The 13,087-nt window shown below is 41.9% G+C and overlaps 1 protein-coding gene across 1 annotated transcript; it reads right to left on the bottom strand.

Annotated features, from left to right (window-relative positions):
- Window positions 1–1,345: 1,345 nt before the first annotated feature.
- On the bottom strand, window positions 1,346–12,758 carry LOC110532736 (myeloperoxidase). Its single transcript, XM_036988805.1, has 13 exons — window positions 12,650–12,758; window positions 11,816–11,975; window positions 10,742–10,926; window positions 10,484–10,616; window positions 9,619–9,748; window positions 9,289–9,495; window positions 8,788–9,151; window positions 8,200–8,360; window positions 6,560–6,818; window positions 5,964–6,134; window positions 2,015–2,252; window positions 1,539–1,788; window positions 1,346–1,380 (listed from the first exon to the last, which is right to left on the bottom strand). Exons 2-13 carry the CDS (start codon window positions 11,971–11,973, stop codon window positions 1,375–1,377), a joined length of 2,262 nt encoding a protein of 753 aa, XP_036844700.1. The 5' UTR covers window positions 11,974–11,975; window positions 12,650–12,758; the 3' UTR covers window positions 1,346–1,374.
- Window positions 12,759–13,087: the final 329 nt, after the last annotated feature.

The following is a 13,087-nucleotide window of genomic DNA, read 5'->3' as shown; positions in this document are numbered from 1 at the left end:
GGTCATTTAGAGGGAAAATGCGTGCATTTTAGCGTTTGAGTCACTTTTCAAAAGTTGCTAAAAGTTCCAAATACATTTTTAAAAGTATCTCAATTTGTTGCTAGGTGCTGTTTGAAAAAAAAGTTGCCAGGGTAGACTGAAAAGTTGTTAAATCTAGCAACAAAATTGCTAAATTGGCATCACTGCAAGACACACACACCCATCTCATTAGTTGTGGTGAGATAAGATACATTATGTCAGACTACTTTGTAGTTGACTGTCATAGCCCCACATTAGAAGTATGTGATGGTGAGTTGAAAAAACAATCAGAAATACTGTTAATGTTTTTCAACTGACTGCCAAAGCCCATAATAGAAAGTTAACGTTGGCTGTTAATTACATAATTGTTTTTCACATGGTTGGGGTCTTGAGAATTTTAAGATATCAAAATGGGGTCCCCTGGGTTAGGGTAGGAGTATGCCACGTGTTTTTTCATACAAACACTCAGCATAGAATACTGAGTTTTCTGATGCAGTGCTTATTTTTGCAATAAAACACACAAATACAGTGTTTCAATAAAATAAAATATTAGCGAAATGCACCATCACAAGCAGTAAACATTTAAAGCAGTACAAAATCTACAATTAGCAAAGTCTTATGATAACTGACATGAACATAGGCTACAAATATAATCTAAGATTGCTGATAATTAACTAATTACACAATTATCCAAAATGTGCTACTAGAACTTCTAGCTGATTGACATTAGTACCACGTTTAGTGCCATTGTATGTGTTTGAGGTAAGGCGGTGTGTGTATATAGACATTTTGGGGAAAAAAATAACTATGATTTCCAAACGCTTTTATAAAGGCAAGTCTTTTACATTTCTTCTCATAAATCAATACATACACATTTATGAAGTACTCCTTAATTAATTGTCATAGCAACACATAAGAAGTCACAATAACAAAGGCATAACAAAATAGAAGATTCCAAAGAAAATCTTTTTTTACAATCCTGTTTAAAATGGCAAACACCCTTACTAGTTAATTGACCTTGACCAACTGCAAGAAGTGCAGAAGCTGTCTGAAGTGAGGCCATTGACACAACTCACCTCATTGTTAAGCCACAGGTCCACACTAAGAAAGTAAAGGAAAACTGGTATCACCAGATGTGGTGCTGGTGGTTAGGAACACCCCTGAGTTTTTATTGTAATGGTTCGGCCTGTTGTAGACAACCTGGCTAAAAACGATGGTGTTGTTGTGTGTGAGAAAGTTGTCGGTCAGCTGGACAGAGAAGGCGGAGAGCTGCTGATGGCATATGTTGCTGCTGGGCCCTGGGGTGTCCGGGGGGGGGGGGGGGGGGGGGGGGGGGGACTAGGGGAGGGGCTCACATCAGATCTAGAGAGGAATAGAGAAAAATAGGATGATGTTTGGAGAGAGGGTTGGATGGAGAGAGTGGCAGAAGGAAAGAGGCGAGAGAGGGTGTAGGGGTAGAGAGAGACAGGTGTCGATGGATTAAAAAACACCTTAACTGATATTGTAGTTCAATCTACTACCTCGTTGTCCTGGTCCGAATTCTCCTGCTGCTTCTGATCGGCCGTAGAAGCGCTCTCCTTCCAGGCACTAAGGTTTAATTGCTGGATGTTGTTGCACTTGATGGGTGTGTTCCCTCCTTCAGGGATGAGGAAGGGGTCACGTGACACGGCTGTAATGCCAGTGTTGTCACAGATGATCTGAGCCAGAGATACATTTTTCAGGGCCTTCCTCTGTGCCGAGGTGAAGACGCCTGGGTTTTCATACCATAGCCTGGGGATCAACAAGCGATAAGAGACACATACGATGACAGACAAACACACACTGGACCTTTAAAAACAGTAATAAACTGCACTCTGGCAGTGCTATGTCAAATACCTTACATGATGCAGGTCAGTCAATGCCCACCAAGATGTGGGCAACTCTCTCTCACACTCACTCACTCACTCACTCACTCACTCACTCACTCACTCACTCACTCACTCACTCACTCACTCACCTGTCTCCCTGGCGGATTTTCTGGAACTGGGTGGCGATGAGGCAGGCAAAGAGAGGCCCGACGCGGCCCTTGTGAACGAAGGGTTCAGCCACGCCCCCCATCCACACATCAATGTTATCTGGGGTGCCGTAGAGCTGCAGCAGTCTGAAGGCCAGGTCTGTGTTGTTCAGAACCACGGCCAGCTCGCCCAGGTTACTAGGTGTTGAGAGCCCACAGAATTTACGCCAAGCGTTGTAATCTAGGTTAGGGAAGAGAAAGGAAATAATAAGTGAATGGAACTGACCAATAGAGATACAGTATATGGAAGACAAGAGGAATTAGAAAGATGATTGATTTTGTGTTAAGGATATGAGTTTAATGGTATAGGTGTGTTTATCTGTGGTATCAGGGTAACTGTATAGATGTGTTTATCTGTGGTATCAGAGTAACAGTATATATGTGGTTATCTGTGGTATCAGGGTAACTGTATAGATGTGGTATCAGGGTAACTGAATAGATGTGTTTATCTGTGGTATCAGGGTAACTGAATAGATGTGTTTATCTGTGGTATCAGAGTAACACTATATATGTGGTTATCTGTGGTATCAGGGTAACTGTATAGATGTGGTATCAGGGTAACTGAATAGATGTGTTTATCTGTGGTATCAGGGTTTATCTGTGGTATCAGGGTAACTGAATAGATGTGTTTATCTGTGATATCAGGGTAACAGTATAGATGTGTTTATCTGTGGTATCAGGCTAACTGAATAGATGTGTTTATCTGTGGTATCAGAGTAACACTATATATGTGGTTATCTGTGGTATCAGGGTAACTGTATAGATGTGGTATCAGGGTAACTGAATATATGTGTTTATCTGTGGTATCAGGGTTTATCTGTGGTATCAGGGTAACTGAATAGATGTGTTTATCTGTGGTATCAGAGTAACACTATATATGTGTTTATCTGTGGTATCAGGGTAACAGTATAGATGTGTTTATCTGTGGTATCAGGGTAACTGAATAGATGTGTTTATCTGTGGTATCAGTGTAACTGAATAGATGTGTTTATCTGTGGTATCAGGGTAACAGTATAGATGTGTTTATTTGTGGTATCTGGGTAACTGAATATATGTGTTTATCTGTGGTATCAGGGTAACTGAATAGATGTGTTTATCTGTGGTATCAGAGTAACACTATATATGTGGTTATCTGTGGTATCAGGGTAACTGTATAGATGTGGTATCAGGGTAACTGAATAGATGTGTTTATCTGTGGTATCAGGGTTTATCTGTGGTATCAGGGTAACTGAATAGATGTGTTTATCTGTGATATCAGGGTAACAGTATAGATGTATTTATTTGTGGTATCAGGGTAACAGTATATATGTGTTTTTTTGTGGTATCAGGGTAACTGAATAGATGTGTTTATCTGTGGTATCAGGGTAACAGTATAGATGTGTTTATTTGTGGTATCAGGGTAACTGAATAGATGTGTTTATCTGTGGTATCAGGGTAACAGTATAGATGTGTTTATTTGTGGTATCAGGGTAACAGTATAGATGTGTTTATCTGTGGTATCAGGGTAACAGTATAGATGTGTTTATTTGTGGTATCGGGGTAACAGTATAGATGTGTTTATCTGTGGTATCAGGGTAACTGTATAGATGTGTTTATCTGTGGTATCAGGGTAACTGTATAGATGTGTTTATCTGTGGTATCAGGGTAACTGTATAGATGTGTTTATCTGTGGTATCAGGGTAACTGTATAGATGTGTTTATATGTGGTATCAGGGTAACTGTATAGATGTGTTTATTTGTGGTATCAGGGTAACAGTATAGATGTGTTTATCTGTGGTATCAGGGTAACAGTATAGATGTGTTTATCTGTGGTATCAGAGTAACACTATATATGTGGTTATCTGTGGTATCAGGGTAACTATAGATGTGGTATCAGGGTAACTGAATAGATGTGTTTATCTGTGGTATCAGTGTAACTGAATAGATGTGTTTATCTGTGGTATCAGGGTAACAGTATAGATGTGTTTATTTGTGGTATCAGGGTAACAGTATAGATGTGTTTATTTGTGGTATCAGGGTAACAGTATAGGTGTGTTTATCTGTGGTATCAGGGTAACAGTATAGATGTGTTTATCTGTGGTATCAGGGTAACAGTATAGATGTGTTTATTTGTGGTATCAGGGTAACTGAATAGATGTGTTTATCTGTGGTATCAGGGTAACTGAATAGATGTGTTTATCTGTGGTATCAGGGTAACTGTATAGATGTGTTTAGCTGTGGTATCAGGGTAACTGAATAGATGTGTTTATCTGTGGTATCAGAGTAACACTATATATGTTGTTATCTGTGGTATCAGGGTAACTGTATAGATGTGGTATCAGTGTAACTGAATAGATGTGTTTATCTGTGGTATCAGGGTAACAGTATAGATGTGTTTATTTGTGGTATCAGTGTAACTGAATAGATTTGTTTATCTGTGGTATCAGGGTAACTGAACAAATGTGTTTATCTGTGGTATCAGGGTTTATCTGTGGTATCAGGGTAACTGAATAGATGTGTTTATTTGTGGTATCAGGGTAACAGTATAGATGTGTTTATTTGTGGTATCAGGGTAACTGAATAGCTGTGTTTATCTGTGGTATCAGGGTAACTGAACAAATGTGTTTATCTGTGGTATCAGGGTTTATCTGTGGTATCAGGGTAACTGAATATATGTGTTTATCTGTGGTATCAGGGTAACAGTATAGATGTGTTTATTTGTGGTATCAGGGTAACAGTATAGATGTGTTTATCTGTGGTATCAGGGTAACAGTATAGATGTGTTTATTTGTGGTATCAGGGTAACAGTATAGATGTGTTTATTTGTGATATCAGAGTAACAGTATAGATGTGTTTATCTGTGGTATCAGGGTAACTGTATAGATGTGTTTAGCTGTGGTATCAGGGTGACTGAATAGATGTGTTTATCTGTGGTATCAGAGTAACACTATATATGTGGTTATCTGTGGTATCAGGGTAACTGTATAGATGTGGTATCAGTGTAACTGAATAGATGTGTTTATTTGTGGTATCAGGGTAACTGAATAGATGTGTTTATTTGTGGTATCAGGGTAACAGTATAGATGTGTTTATCTGTGGTATCAGGGTAACTGAATATATGTGTTTATTTGTGGTATCAGGGTAACTGAATAGATGTGTTTATTTGTGGTATCAGGGTAACAGTATAGATGTGTTTATCTGTGGTATCAGGGTAACTGAATAGATGTGTTTATTTGTGGTATCAGGGTAACTGAATAGATGTGTTTATCTGTGGTATCAGTGTAACTGAATAGATGTGTTTATCTGTGGTATCAGGGTAACAGTATAGATGTGTTTATCTGTGGTATCAGAGTAACTGAACAAATGTGTTTATCTGTGGTATCAGGGTTTATCTGTGGTATCAGGGTAACAGTATAGATGTGTTTATCTGTGGTATCAGGGTAACAGTATAGATGTGTTTATCTGTGGTATCAGGGTAACTGAACAAATGTGTTTATCTGTGGTATCAGGGTTTATCTGTGGTATCAGGGTAACTGAATAGATGTGTTTATCTGTGATATCAGGGTAACAGTATAGATGTGTTTATTTGTGGTATCAGGGTAACAGTATAGATGTGTTTATCTGTGGTATCAGGGTAACAGTATAGATGTGTTTATTTGTGGTATCAGGGTAACTGAATAGATGTGTTTATCTGTGGTATCAGGGTAACAGTATAGATGTGTTTATTTGTGGTATCAGGGTAACAGTATAGATGTGTTTATCTGTGGTATCAGGGTAACAGTATAGATGTGTTTATTTGTGGTATCAGGGTAACTGAATATATGTGTTTATCTGTGGTATCAGGGTAACAGTATAGATGTGTTTATCTGTGGTATCAGGGTAACAGTATAGAGGGAAAATGGAAGGTGTGTACCAGGCAGGCCATGGTCGCGTCCACGCTGCATGTTGAGGGAGCCCAGGTCCAGAGCCAGATGGTTTATGAACTGGAAGAGTTTCTCCCTCAGAGCATCCACCATCATGTGGTTCTGGGTGTTCAGCTTAGCAGGGTGACCCACCAGACCACGGATAAGAGGGTCGATACCACCTAAAGGAGGACAGACAAAGAATAGGATGCTTTTTTTTTTACCTTCCCCCCCATCATAGACTGTTATAAACGGGGTGGTTCAAGCCCTGAATGCTGATTGGCTGACAGCCATGGTATATCAGACCGTATACCACTGAAATTACAAAACATTTTGTTTTACTGCTCTAATGACGTTGGTAACCAGTTTATAATAGCAATAAGGCACCTCAGGGGTTTGTGGTATATGACCAATATACCATGGCTAAGGGCTGTATCCAGGCACTACGCGTTGCATCGTGCCTAAGAACATCCCTTAGCCGTGGTATATTGGCCATATACCACACCCCATCATGCCTTATTGCTTAATTAATAATCCTGAGAGTGAATTAGTTTACAACTGGTAGAGGGGTCTGCAAAGCATTCCTATGTGACCCACCACCACTCACCCTCAAACACCAGCCTCCAGGGGGTGAAGAAGGCCTTGAAAAGGGGCACGCTGGGGAACATGGGATTCTCCTTGTTGTTGATGTCCAGGCGGGACAGCGTGGGCTGGATGGCCAGATGGGCAAAGCGGTACGCTGCTGTCGCAAACACGTTGGCAATGCTGGGATCAATCGTCTCGTTGTAGCCAGGGTAACGGCCGAGCTGCCGGGCCATGGTGTCTGGGCCCACGATGTGCGGCAGGTAGTCCCTGAACACAAACACCTGGGAGGGAGGGAGTCTGTTACTGGTACCTAGGTGGTGAATAGAGTCTGTTACTGGTACCTGGGTGGTGATATCAGTCTGTTACTGGTACCTGGGTGGCGATATCAGTCTGTTACTGGTACCTGGGTGGCGATATCAGTCTGTTACTGGTACCTGGGTGGCGATATCAGTCTGTTACTGGTACCTGGGTGGTGATATCAGTCTGTTACTGGTACCTGGGTGGTGATATCAGTCTGTTACTGGTACCTGGGTGGCGATATCAATCTGTTACTGGTACCTGGGTGGCGATATCAGTCTGTTACTGGTACCTGGGTGGCGATATCAGTCTGTTACTGGTACCTGGGTGGTGATATCAGTCTGTTACTGGTTCCTGGGTGGCGATATCAGTCTGTTACTGGTACCTGGGTGGCGATATCAGTCTGTTACTGGTACCTGGGTGGTGATATCAGTCTGTTACTGGTTCCTGGGTGGCGATATCAGTCTGTTACTGGTTCCTGGGTGGCGATATCAGTCTGTTACTGGTACCTGGGTGGTGATATCAGTCTGTTACTGGTACCTGGGTGGTGATATCAGTCTGTTACTGGTACCTGGGTGGTGATATCAGTCTGTTACTGGTACCTGGTTGGTGATATGAGTCTGTTACTGGTACCTGGTTGGTGATATCAGTCTGTTACTGGTACCTGGGTGGTGATATCAGTCTGTTACTGGTACCTGGGTGGTGATATCAGTCTGTTACTACCTGGTTGGTGATATGAGTCTGTTACTGGTACCTGGTTGGTGAAATCAATCTGTTACTGGTACCTGGGTGGCGATATCAGTCTGTTACTGGTACCTGGGTGGCGATATCAGTCTGTTACTTGTACCTGGGTGGCGATATCAGTCTGTTACTGGTTCCTGGGTGGCGATATCAGTCTGTTACTGGTACCTTGTTGGTGATATCAGTCTGTTTCTGGTACCTTGTTGGTGATATCAGTCTGTTACTGGTACCTAGGTGGTGATATCAGTCTGTTACTGGTACCTGGGTGGCGATATCAGTCTGTTACTGGTACCTGGGTGATGATATCAGTCTGTTACTGGTACCTGGGTGGTGATATCAGTCTGTTACTACCTGGTTGGTGATATGAGTCTGTTACTGGTACCTGGTTGGTGATATCAATCTGTTACTGGTACCTGGTTGGTGATATCAATCTTTTACTGGTACCTGGTTGGTGATATCAGTCTGTTACTGGTACCTGGGTGGTGATATGAGTCTGTTTCTCTCTCTGGTTGGTGATATGAGTCTGTTACTGGTACCTGGGTGGTGACATCAGTCTGTTACTGGTACCTGGGTGGTGATATGAGTCTGTTTCTCTGGTTGGTGATATGAGTCTGTTACTGGTACCTGGGTGTAGGCGCCCATGATCTTGCGAGCCTCCTGATAGAGTGTCTCACCGTCCCAATGTGGGTTGAGACGAAGCAGGGCACCGGCCAGACGGTTGTGCTCACGCAAGAACATTGTGTGAATGGATGTCAAAGCTATGTTCTCATCCACACGAACATCACCTGGCAGACAGAGACTTACAGGTGAGACCAGAGACATACAGGTGAGGCCAGAGACATACAGGTGAGGCCAGAGACATACAGGTGAGGCCAGAGACATACAGGTGAGCCCAGAGACATACAGGTGAGGCCAGAGACATACAGGTGAGCCCAGAGACATACAGGTGAGGCCAGAGACATACAGGTGAGCCCAGAGACATACAGGTGAGGCCAGAGACATACAGGTGAGGTCAGAGACATACAGGTGAGGCCAAATAGTGATTGAGATGATATACATTGTCTTTCTGTATCCGGACAACTATTGTACATGGGAAGTCAAAGAATTCCTCTAGTCAAAGTTCTATCGCTTTTTGTCATCATTCTGTGTCTTAGACTTTAACTTAAATATACATTGGTCTACTCTTTGGACAAACGGATTTGAAAGGCTAACCTGCAACGAAGCAGGGCACCTCCTTGGCATTGGTGTCGTTGGTGATTCTCCTGCGGGTGGCACACATGTTCCCCTTCACGTCAGTGAAGGGAAGAAACTCACGTCCGTTGTCTGTGAACTCTTTGTTGATACGTAGCAGGCCTCCATCGTTGGTGAGGTCACGTAGGTCACGCGCCAACCCCTCCTCAGAGCCGTACACCTGCCCCAAGTCCAGGAAGGCATTCAGGGCATTGATCTGCTCCCTCCTGTTGGCCATGTCACCGAAATTGAAAGCAGACTTTCCTGTGCCGCACACAGGCGCTGATCGGAAGACCGGGATGCAGCTGTCTGGGCCAGTGGGCAAGCGTGGGTCATTGAGAGGAATCTGGTCATGGAGGAAAAGACAAGACAGAGGTTGAAGAACTAATAATCCAGGGACCATGGATCGAAAAGGGCCAGATATCCAGGGGTGCCTGTTGTAAGTGTTAGGCTGTGGGATGTGATGTGAGAGCTGTGACTGACCTGGATGGGGAAACAGGGTTCGGAGCGTTCACAGCTCTCATCACAGTCCAGGCCGTTGCTGAAGGCACGGATGCTGGGGGAGGAGGGCGTGAATGTCAGGTCATGGTCGTTCCACTGGCCAAAAATAGTAACCATGTGTGTAAACTCGCGATCGCTCTCTACACTGGCGTCATTGGTTGCCAGGATACGGTTAGAGACCTCCCTTACCTGCACACATGGAGGGAAGCAGGGCAGAGGGAGAACAATGAAATACAATTATGTTACTTTATATCTAACTTGTGGTGAAATAGTGGCAGTTATTGCAACCATGTCTATGTATTGTCATCATACCAGAGGGAGCACAAAGTTGTTGAAGCTCCTATTTGGGTCCCAGCTTTTGGGTCTAGAGACCCCATCGTCATACTGAGCAGGCAGCCAACGAGTGAAGGGGGTGTTTGAGGCTCCCAGACGAGGAGACTTCCTAATAAGAAGGAAGAAAATACAAATCAGAATAGAGAAACCTCGCTTGAGAAACTCAAGGTACAGGTAACTGCCAAAATAACGGAAACACTTGAGTAAATGAGGGATACAAAGTATATTGAAAGCCGGTGCATCCACACAGGTGTGGTTCCTGAGTTAATTAAGCTATTAAAATCCCATCATGCTTAGGGTCATGTATAATAATGCTGGGCATGCTATTATTTTGGCAATTATTTTGGCAACCATGGCTATGCCAATATAGGATGACAATGCCCCCATCCATAGAGCACTGACAATGTAAACCATATGCCATGGCTGTCAGTCACCAGATCTCAACCCAATTGAACACTTATGGTAGATTCTGAAGTGGCGCCTGAGACAGCGTTTTCCACCACCATCAACAAAACACCAAATGATGGGATTTCCCGTGGAAGAATGGTGTCACATCCCTCCAATAGAGTTCCAGACACTTGGAGAATCTATGATGACAAGGTGCATTGTTTTGGCAGCTCGTGGTGGCCCAATGTCCCATTAAGACTCTTTATGTTGGTGTTGCCTTTATTTTGGTAGTTACCTGTATAAAGCCACATCTCCTGCAGCCTATGACTGTATAGCCAGACCTCAGACCTACACTGATTGCACTTCCCTTTATATTCCACCCTATACAACTACTGTGCACAAGGCTTTCAAATTGTTGTGTCGAAGTATTAAACCCGCCATGCCCTGGTGCTCTCACAGGTTGTTGCAGACGCTGGTGGCTGTGCGGTACTTGTTAACGTTGGGTGTGGTGCGGCAGGAGGGCTTGCTGACACGAGCTGCACAGCCAGTGACCCGTGCAATGGTGTCTAGCTCCTGTGGTGTGAGGAGGTCTGAGAAACAAGGGATAAGGAATAATGTGAAATATGTGTTTGTGTGTGGATGGGTGTATGTGTGTTTGTCTTGAGTGTATATGTGTTGCCGCGTATGTACGTATGTATATTTGTGTGCAACTGACCTGTTGCGTTGAGCGAACGTTTGTGCAGCCTGTGGGTGCGGTGGACTTTCTCGTGGATCAGTCTCAAGGTGTTCTCCAGGTAGTCTGCAGACCGAACAGCAGAGCGCGTGTCCCTGGCAGGCTGCTTCAGGAGACGCAGGACATCTGAGGGCCTGATGGACTGTCCACGCACTCTCTCCAGACTCCTAAGGAATGGACAAGCACAGTGGTGTAAAGTACTTAAGTAAAAATACTTTAAAGTACTACATAAGTCGTTTTTTTTGTGTATCTGTACCTTACTTTACAATTTATATTTTTTGACAACTTTTACTTTTACTTCAAGTCATTCCTAAAGAAAATATGTACTTTTTACTCCATACATTTTCCCTGACATCCAAAAGTACTTGTTACATTTTGACAGGAAAATGGTAAAATTCACACAGTTATCAAGAGAACATCCCTGGTTGTCCCTACTGCCTCTGATCTGGCTGACTCACTAAACACAAACGCCTGGTTTCTAAATGATGTTGGAGTGTGTCCCTGGCTATCTGTAAATAAAAAAGAAAATGGTGCTGTCTGATTTGCTTAATGTAAGGAATGTAAAATGATTTATACTTTTAGTACTTAACTATATTTTACATTTACTTTTGATACTTAAGAATATTTAAAACCAAATACCTTTGGACTTTTATTCAAGTAGTATTTTACTTGGCGACATAATTTTCTGTTAAGGTATCTTTATTTTTTTACTCAAGTATGACAATTGGGTAGTTTTTCCACCACTGGACAAGCATATGATTGAGTTTTGAACAGAAACAAGCTCCTGCAGTTGAATTAAAATATTTGTACACTGGCAGATTTATTGTACTAATCATAAGAACTTAATAGAAATAGTGAACCTATTATTTTCTAAAGGAAATACAAAAGGTACAATTAAAGCAAAGCTAGTGCAAATCTGTTTCTTCGACTGAGTGAGACAATTGTGCTAGGTGCATACAGAGTAAGACACTAGTGCTGGTCATTTCGTTTGACCCAATTTACAAAGACAGAGATGATTGACTACATCTGAAGAGATCAACTGTCAGGTTTACTCACTTTTCTCTGGAGTACTTGTAGGCTTCATCTACGAGTCTCTTTGCCTCCTCTATTGAACTGTGAATGAAAGGGCCACCCAAACTTTCCTGTGTGGACAGTGCTGGCTGGATGAACATCAGGCACTGACCCAATGCCAGGAGGGAGGAAAACGGCTTCATCTCTAGAAAGCAGAAAGGGAGGTTTATCAGTTTATCATCCTTATAAAAACATGCTGCTCTCTTCAATGTAATGAGCAAGTATTTTGCTTCTAGCTGTTTTTCAAATTGTGAGAGAGAACTACAGAGACTTCTAAAAAAAAAAAAATGAAATCATTTTGCACACAATAATCATATTAAAAACTAGGGCTGTCAGAGTAAATCAGCTAACTCAAGTTAACTTTATATCATTTTATTGCACTGTTTTTTTTGATTGTGATTAACCGCATTGTCTGAAAGCGTTGAAAATGCACTGAAAACATCTGCAATACATCATATATACAGATAACAACAATAAATGTAAAAATAAGTTGACATTGAGGTTAACGAAAGTGTGCTTTCTAAATGTACCTCATTTTGCTTACCGTTACTTACAAAATCAAGACAAGTCAATATTCTTGTAAAAAAAAATTTGTATGAAAAAAATACAGCTTAGTTTAATCAAATTCTGAATTTGCAATTATTTGCGATTAATCACAGCAAATGTAGCGATTAAATCAATTCAATGTTTGAACAATTTGACATCCCTGTTAATAACACATTCATGCATGGATCAGAATTACCATGGTTAACAGAAAAACTCAAATATAACCTCATGATCAGACCAGACATGCAGCAAATGTATTTTATTCAATCATACCTCTGTTTGAACAACTCTTGTTGTGAAGTCTTGTTGAGAAGTAAACTCGTCTGAAGATAGAGTCCTCTCTAACAGTTCTATTTATAGTCAATGTTACAAAGCCCCACCCCTATTATCTGACATTTTATTTGTATTGAACTAGGCATGTTGTTATTTACAATGATGACATCATGCAACTTCCTTCTTCCTTTTGCCTTGACCAAATCGATCATTAACTGATCATATTATTCAATGTGCTACTTTTGAGTCAGACAAGGAAAATGGTAAATGCTTACTCTATATTCTAGCCAGCTGTTTCCTGCTAGAACCCTTTTGCAGCATCATGAGTTAAATGATTGTGATGGTTATGCCTGCATGGCCTATGGTCTGGGCTTTACAAGAATGAATTAATGACTTTATTTTGAGCTGCTGTGTACTCAGAGCTTCTCGGTAATGGCG

Source organism: Oncorhynchus mykiss, chromosome 9 (genome assembly GCF_013265735.2).
Source record: "Oncorhynchus mykiss isolate Arlee chromosome 9, USDA_OmykA_1.1, whole genome shotgun sequence".
Taxonomy (NCBI): Eukaryota; Metazoa; Chordata; class Actinopteri; order Salmoniformes; family Salmonidae; genus Oncorhynchus; species Oncorhynchus mykiss.
This window is presented reverse-complemented; position numbering and strand designations above follow the sequence as displayed.

Excerpts from the sequence above, each read along its gene's own strand:
- LOC110532736 (XM_036988805.1), bottom strand. The coding sequence starts at position 11,973 with ATGAAGCCGTTTTCCTCCCTCCTGGCATTGGGTCAGTGCCTGATGTTC. Across the intron at positions 6,819-8,199 it reads TCATGGGCGCCTACACCCAG|GTGTTTGTGTTCAGGGACTA; the intron begins GTACCAGTAACA and ends CCTCCCTCCCAG. Across the intron at positions 2,253-5,963 it reads ACGCGACCATGGCCTGCCTG|ATTACAACGCTTGGCGTAAA; the intron begins GTACACACCTTC and ends TCCCTAACCTAG.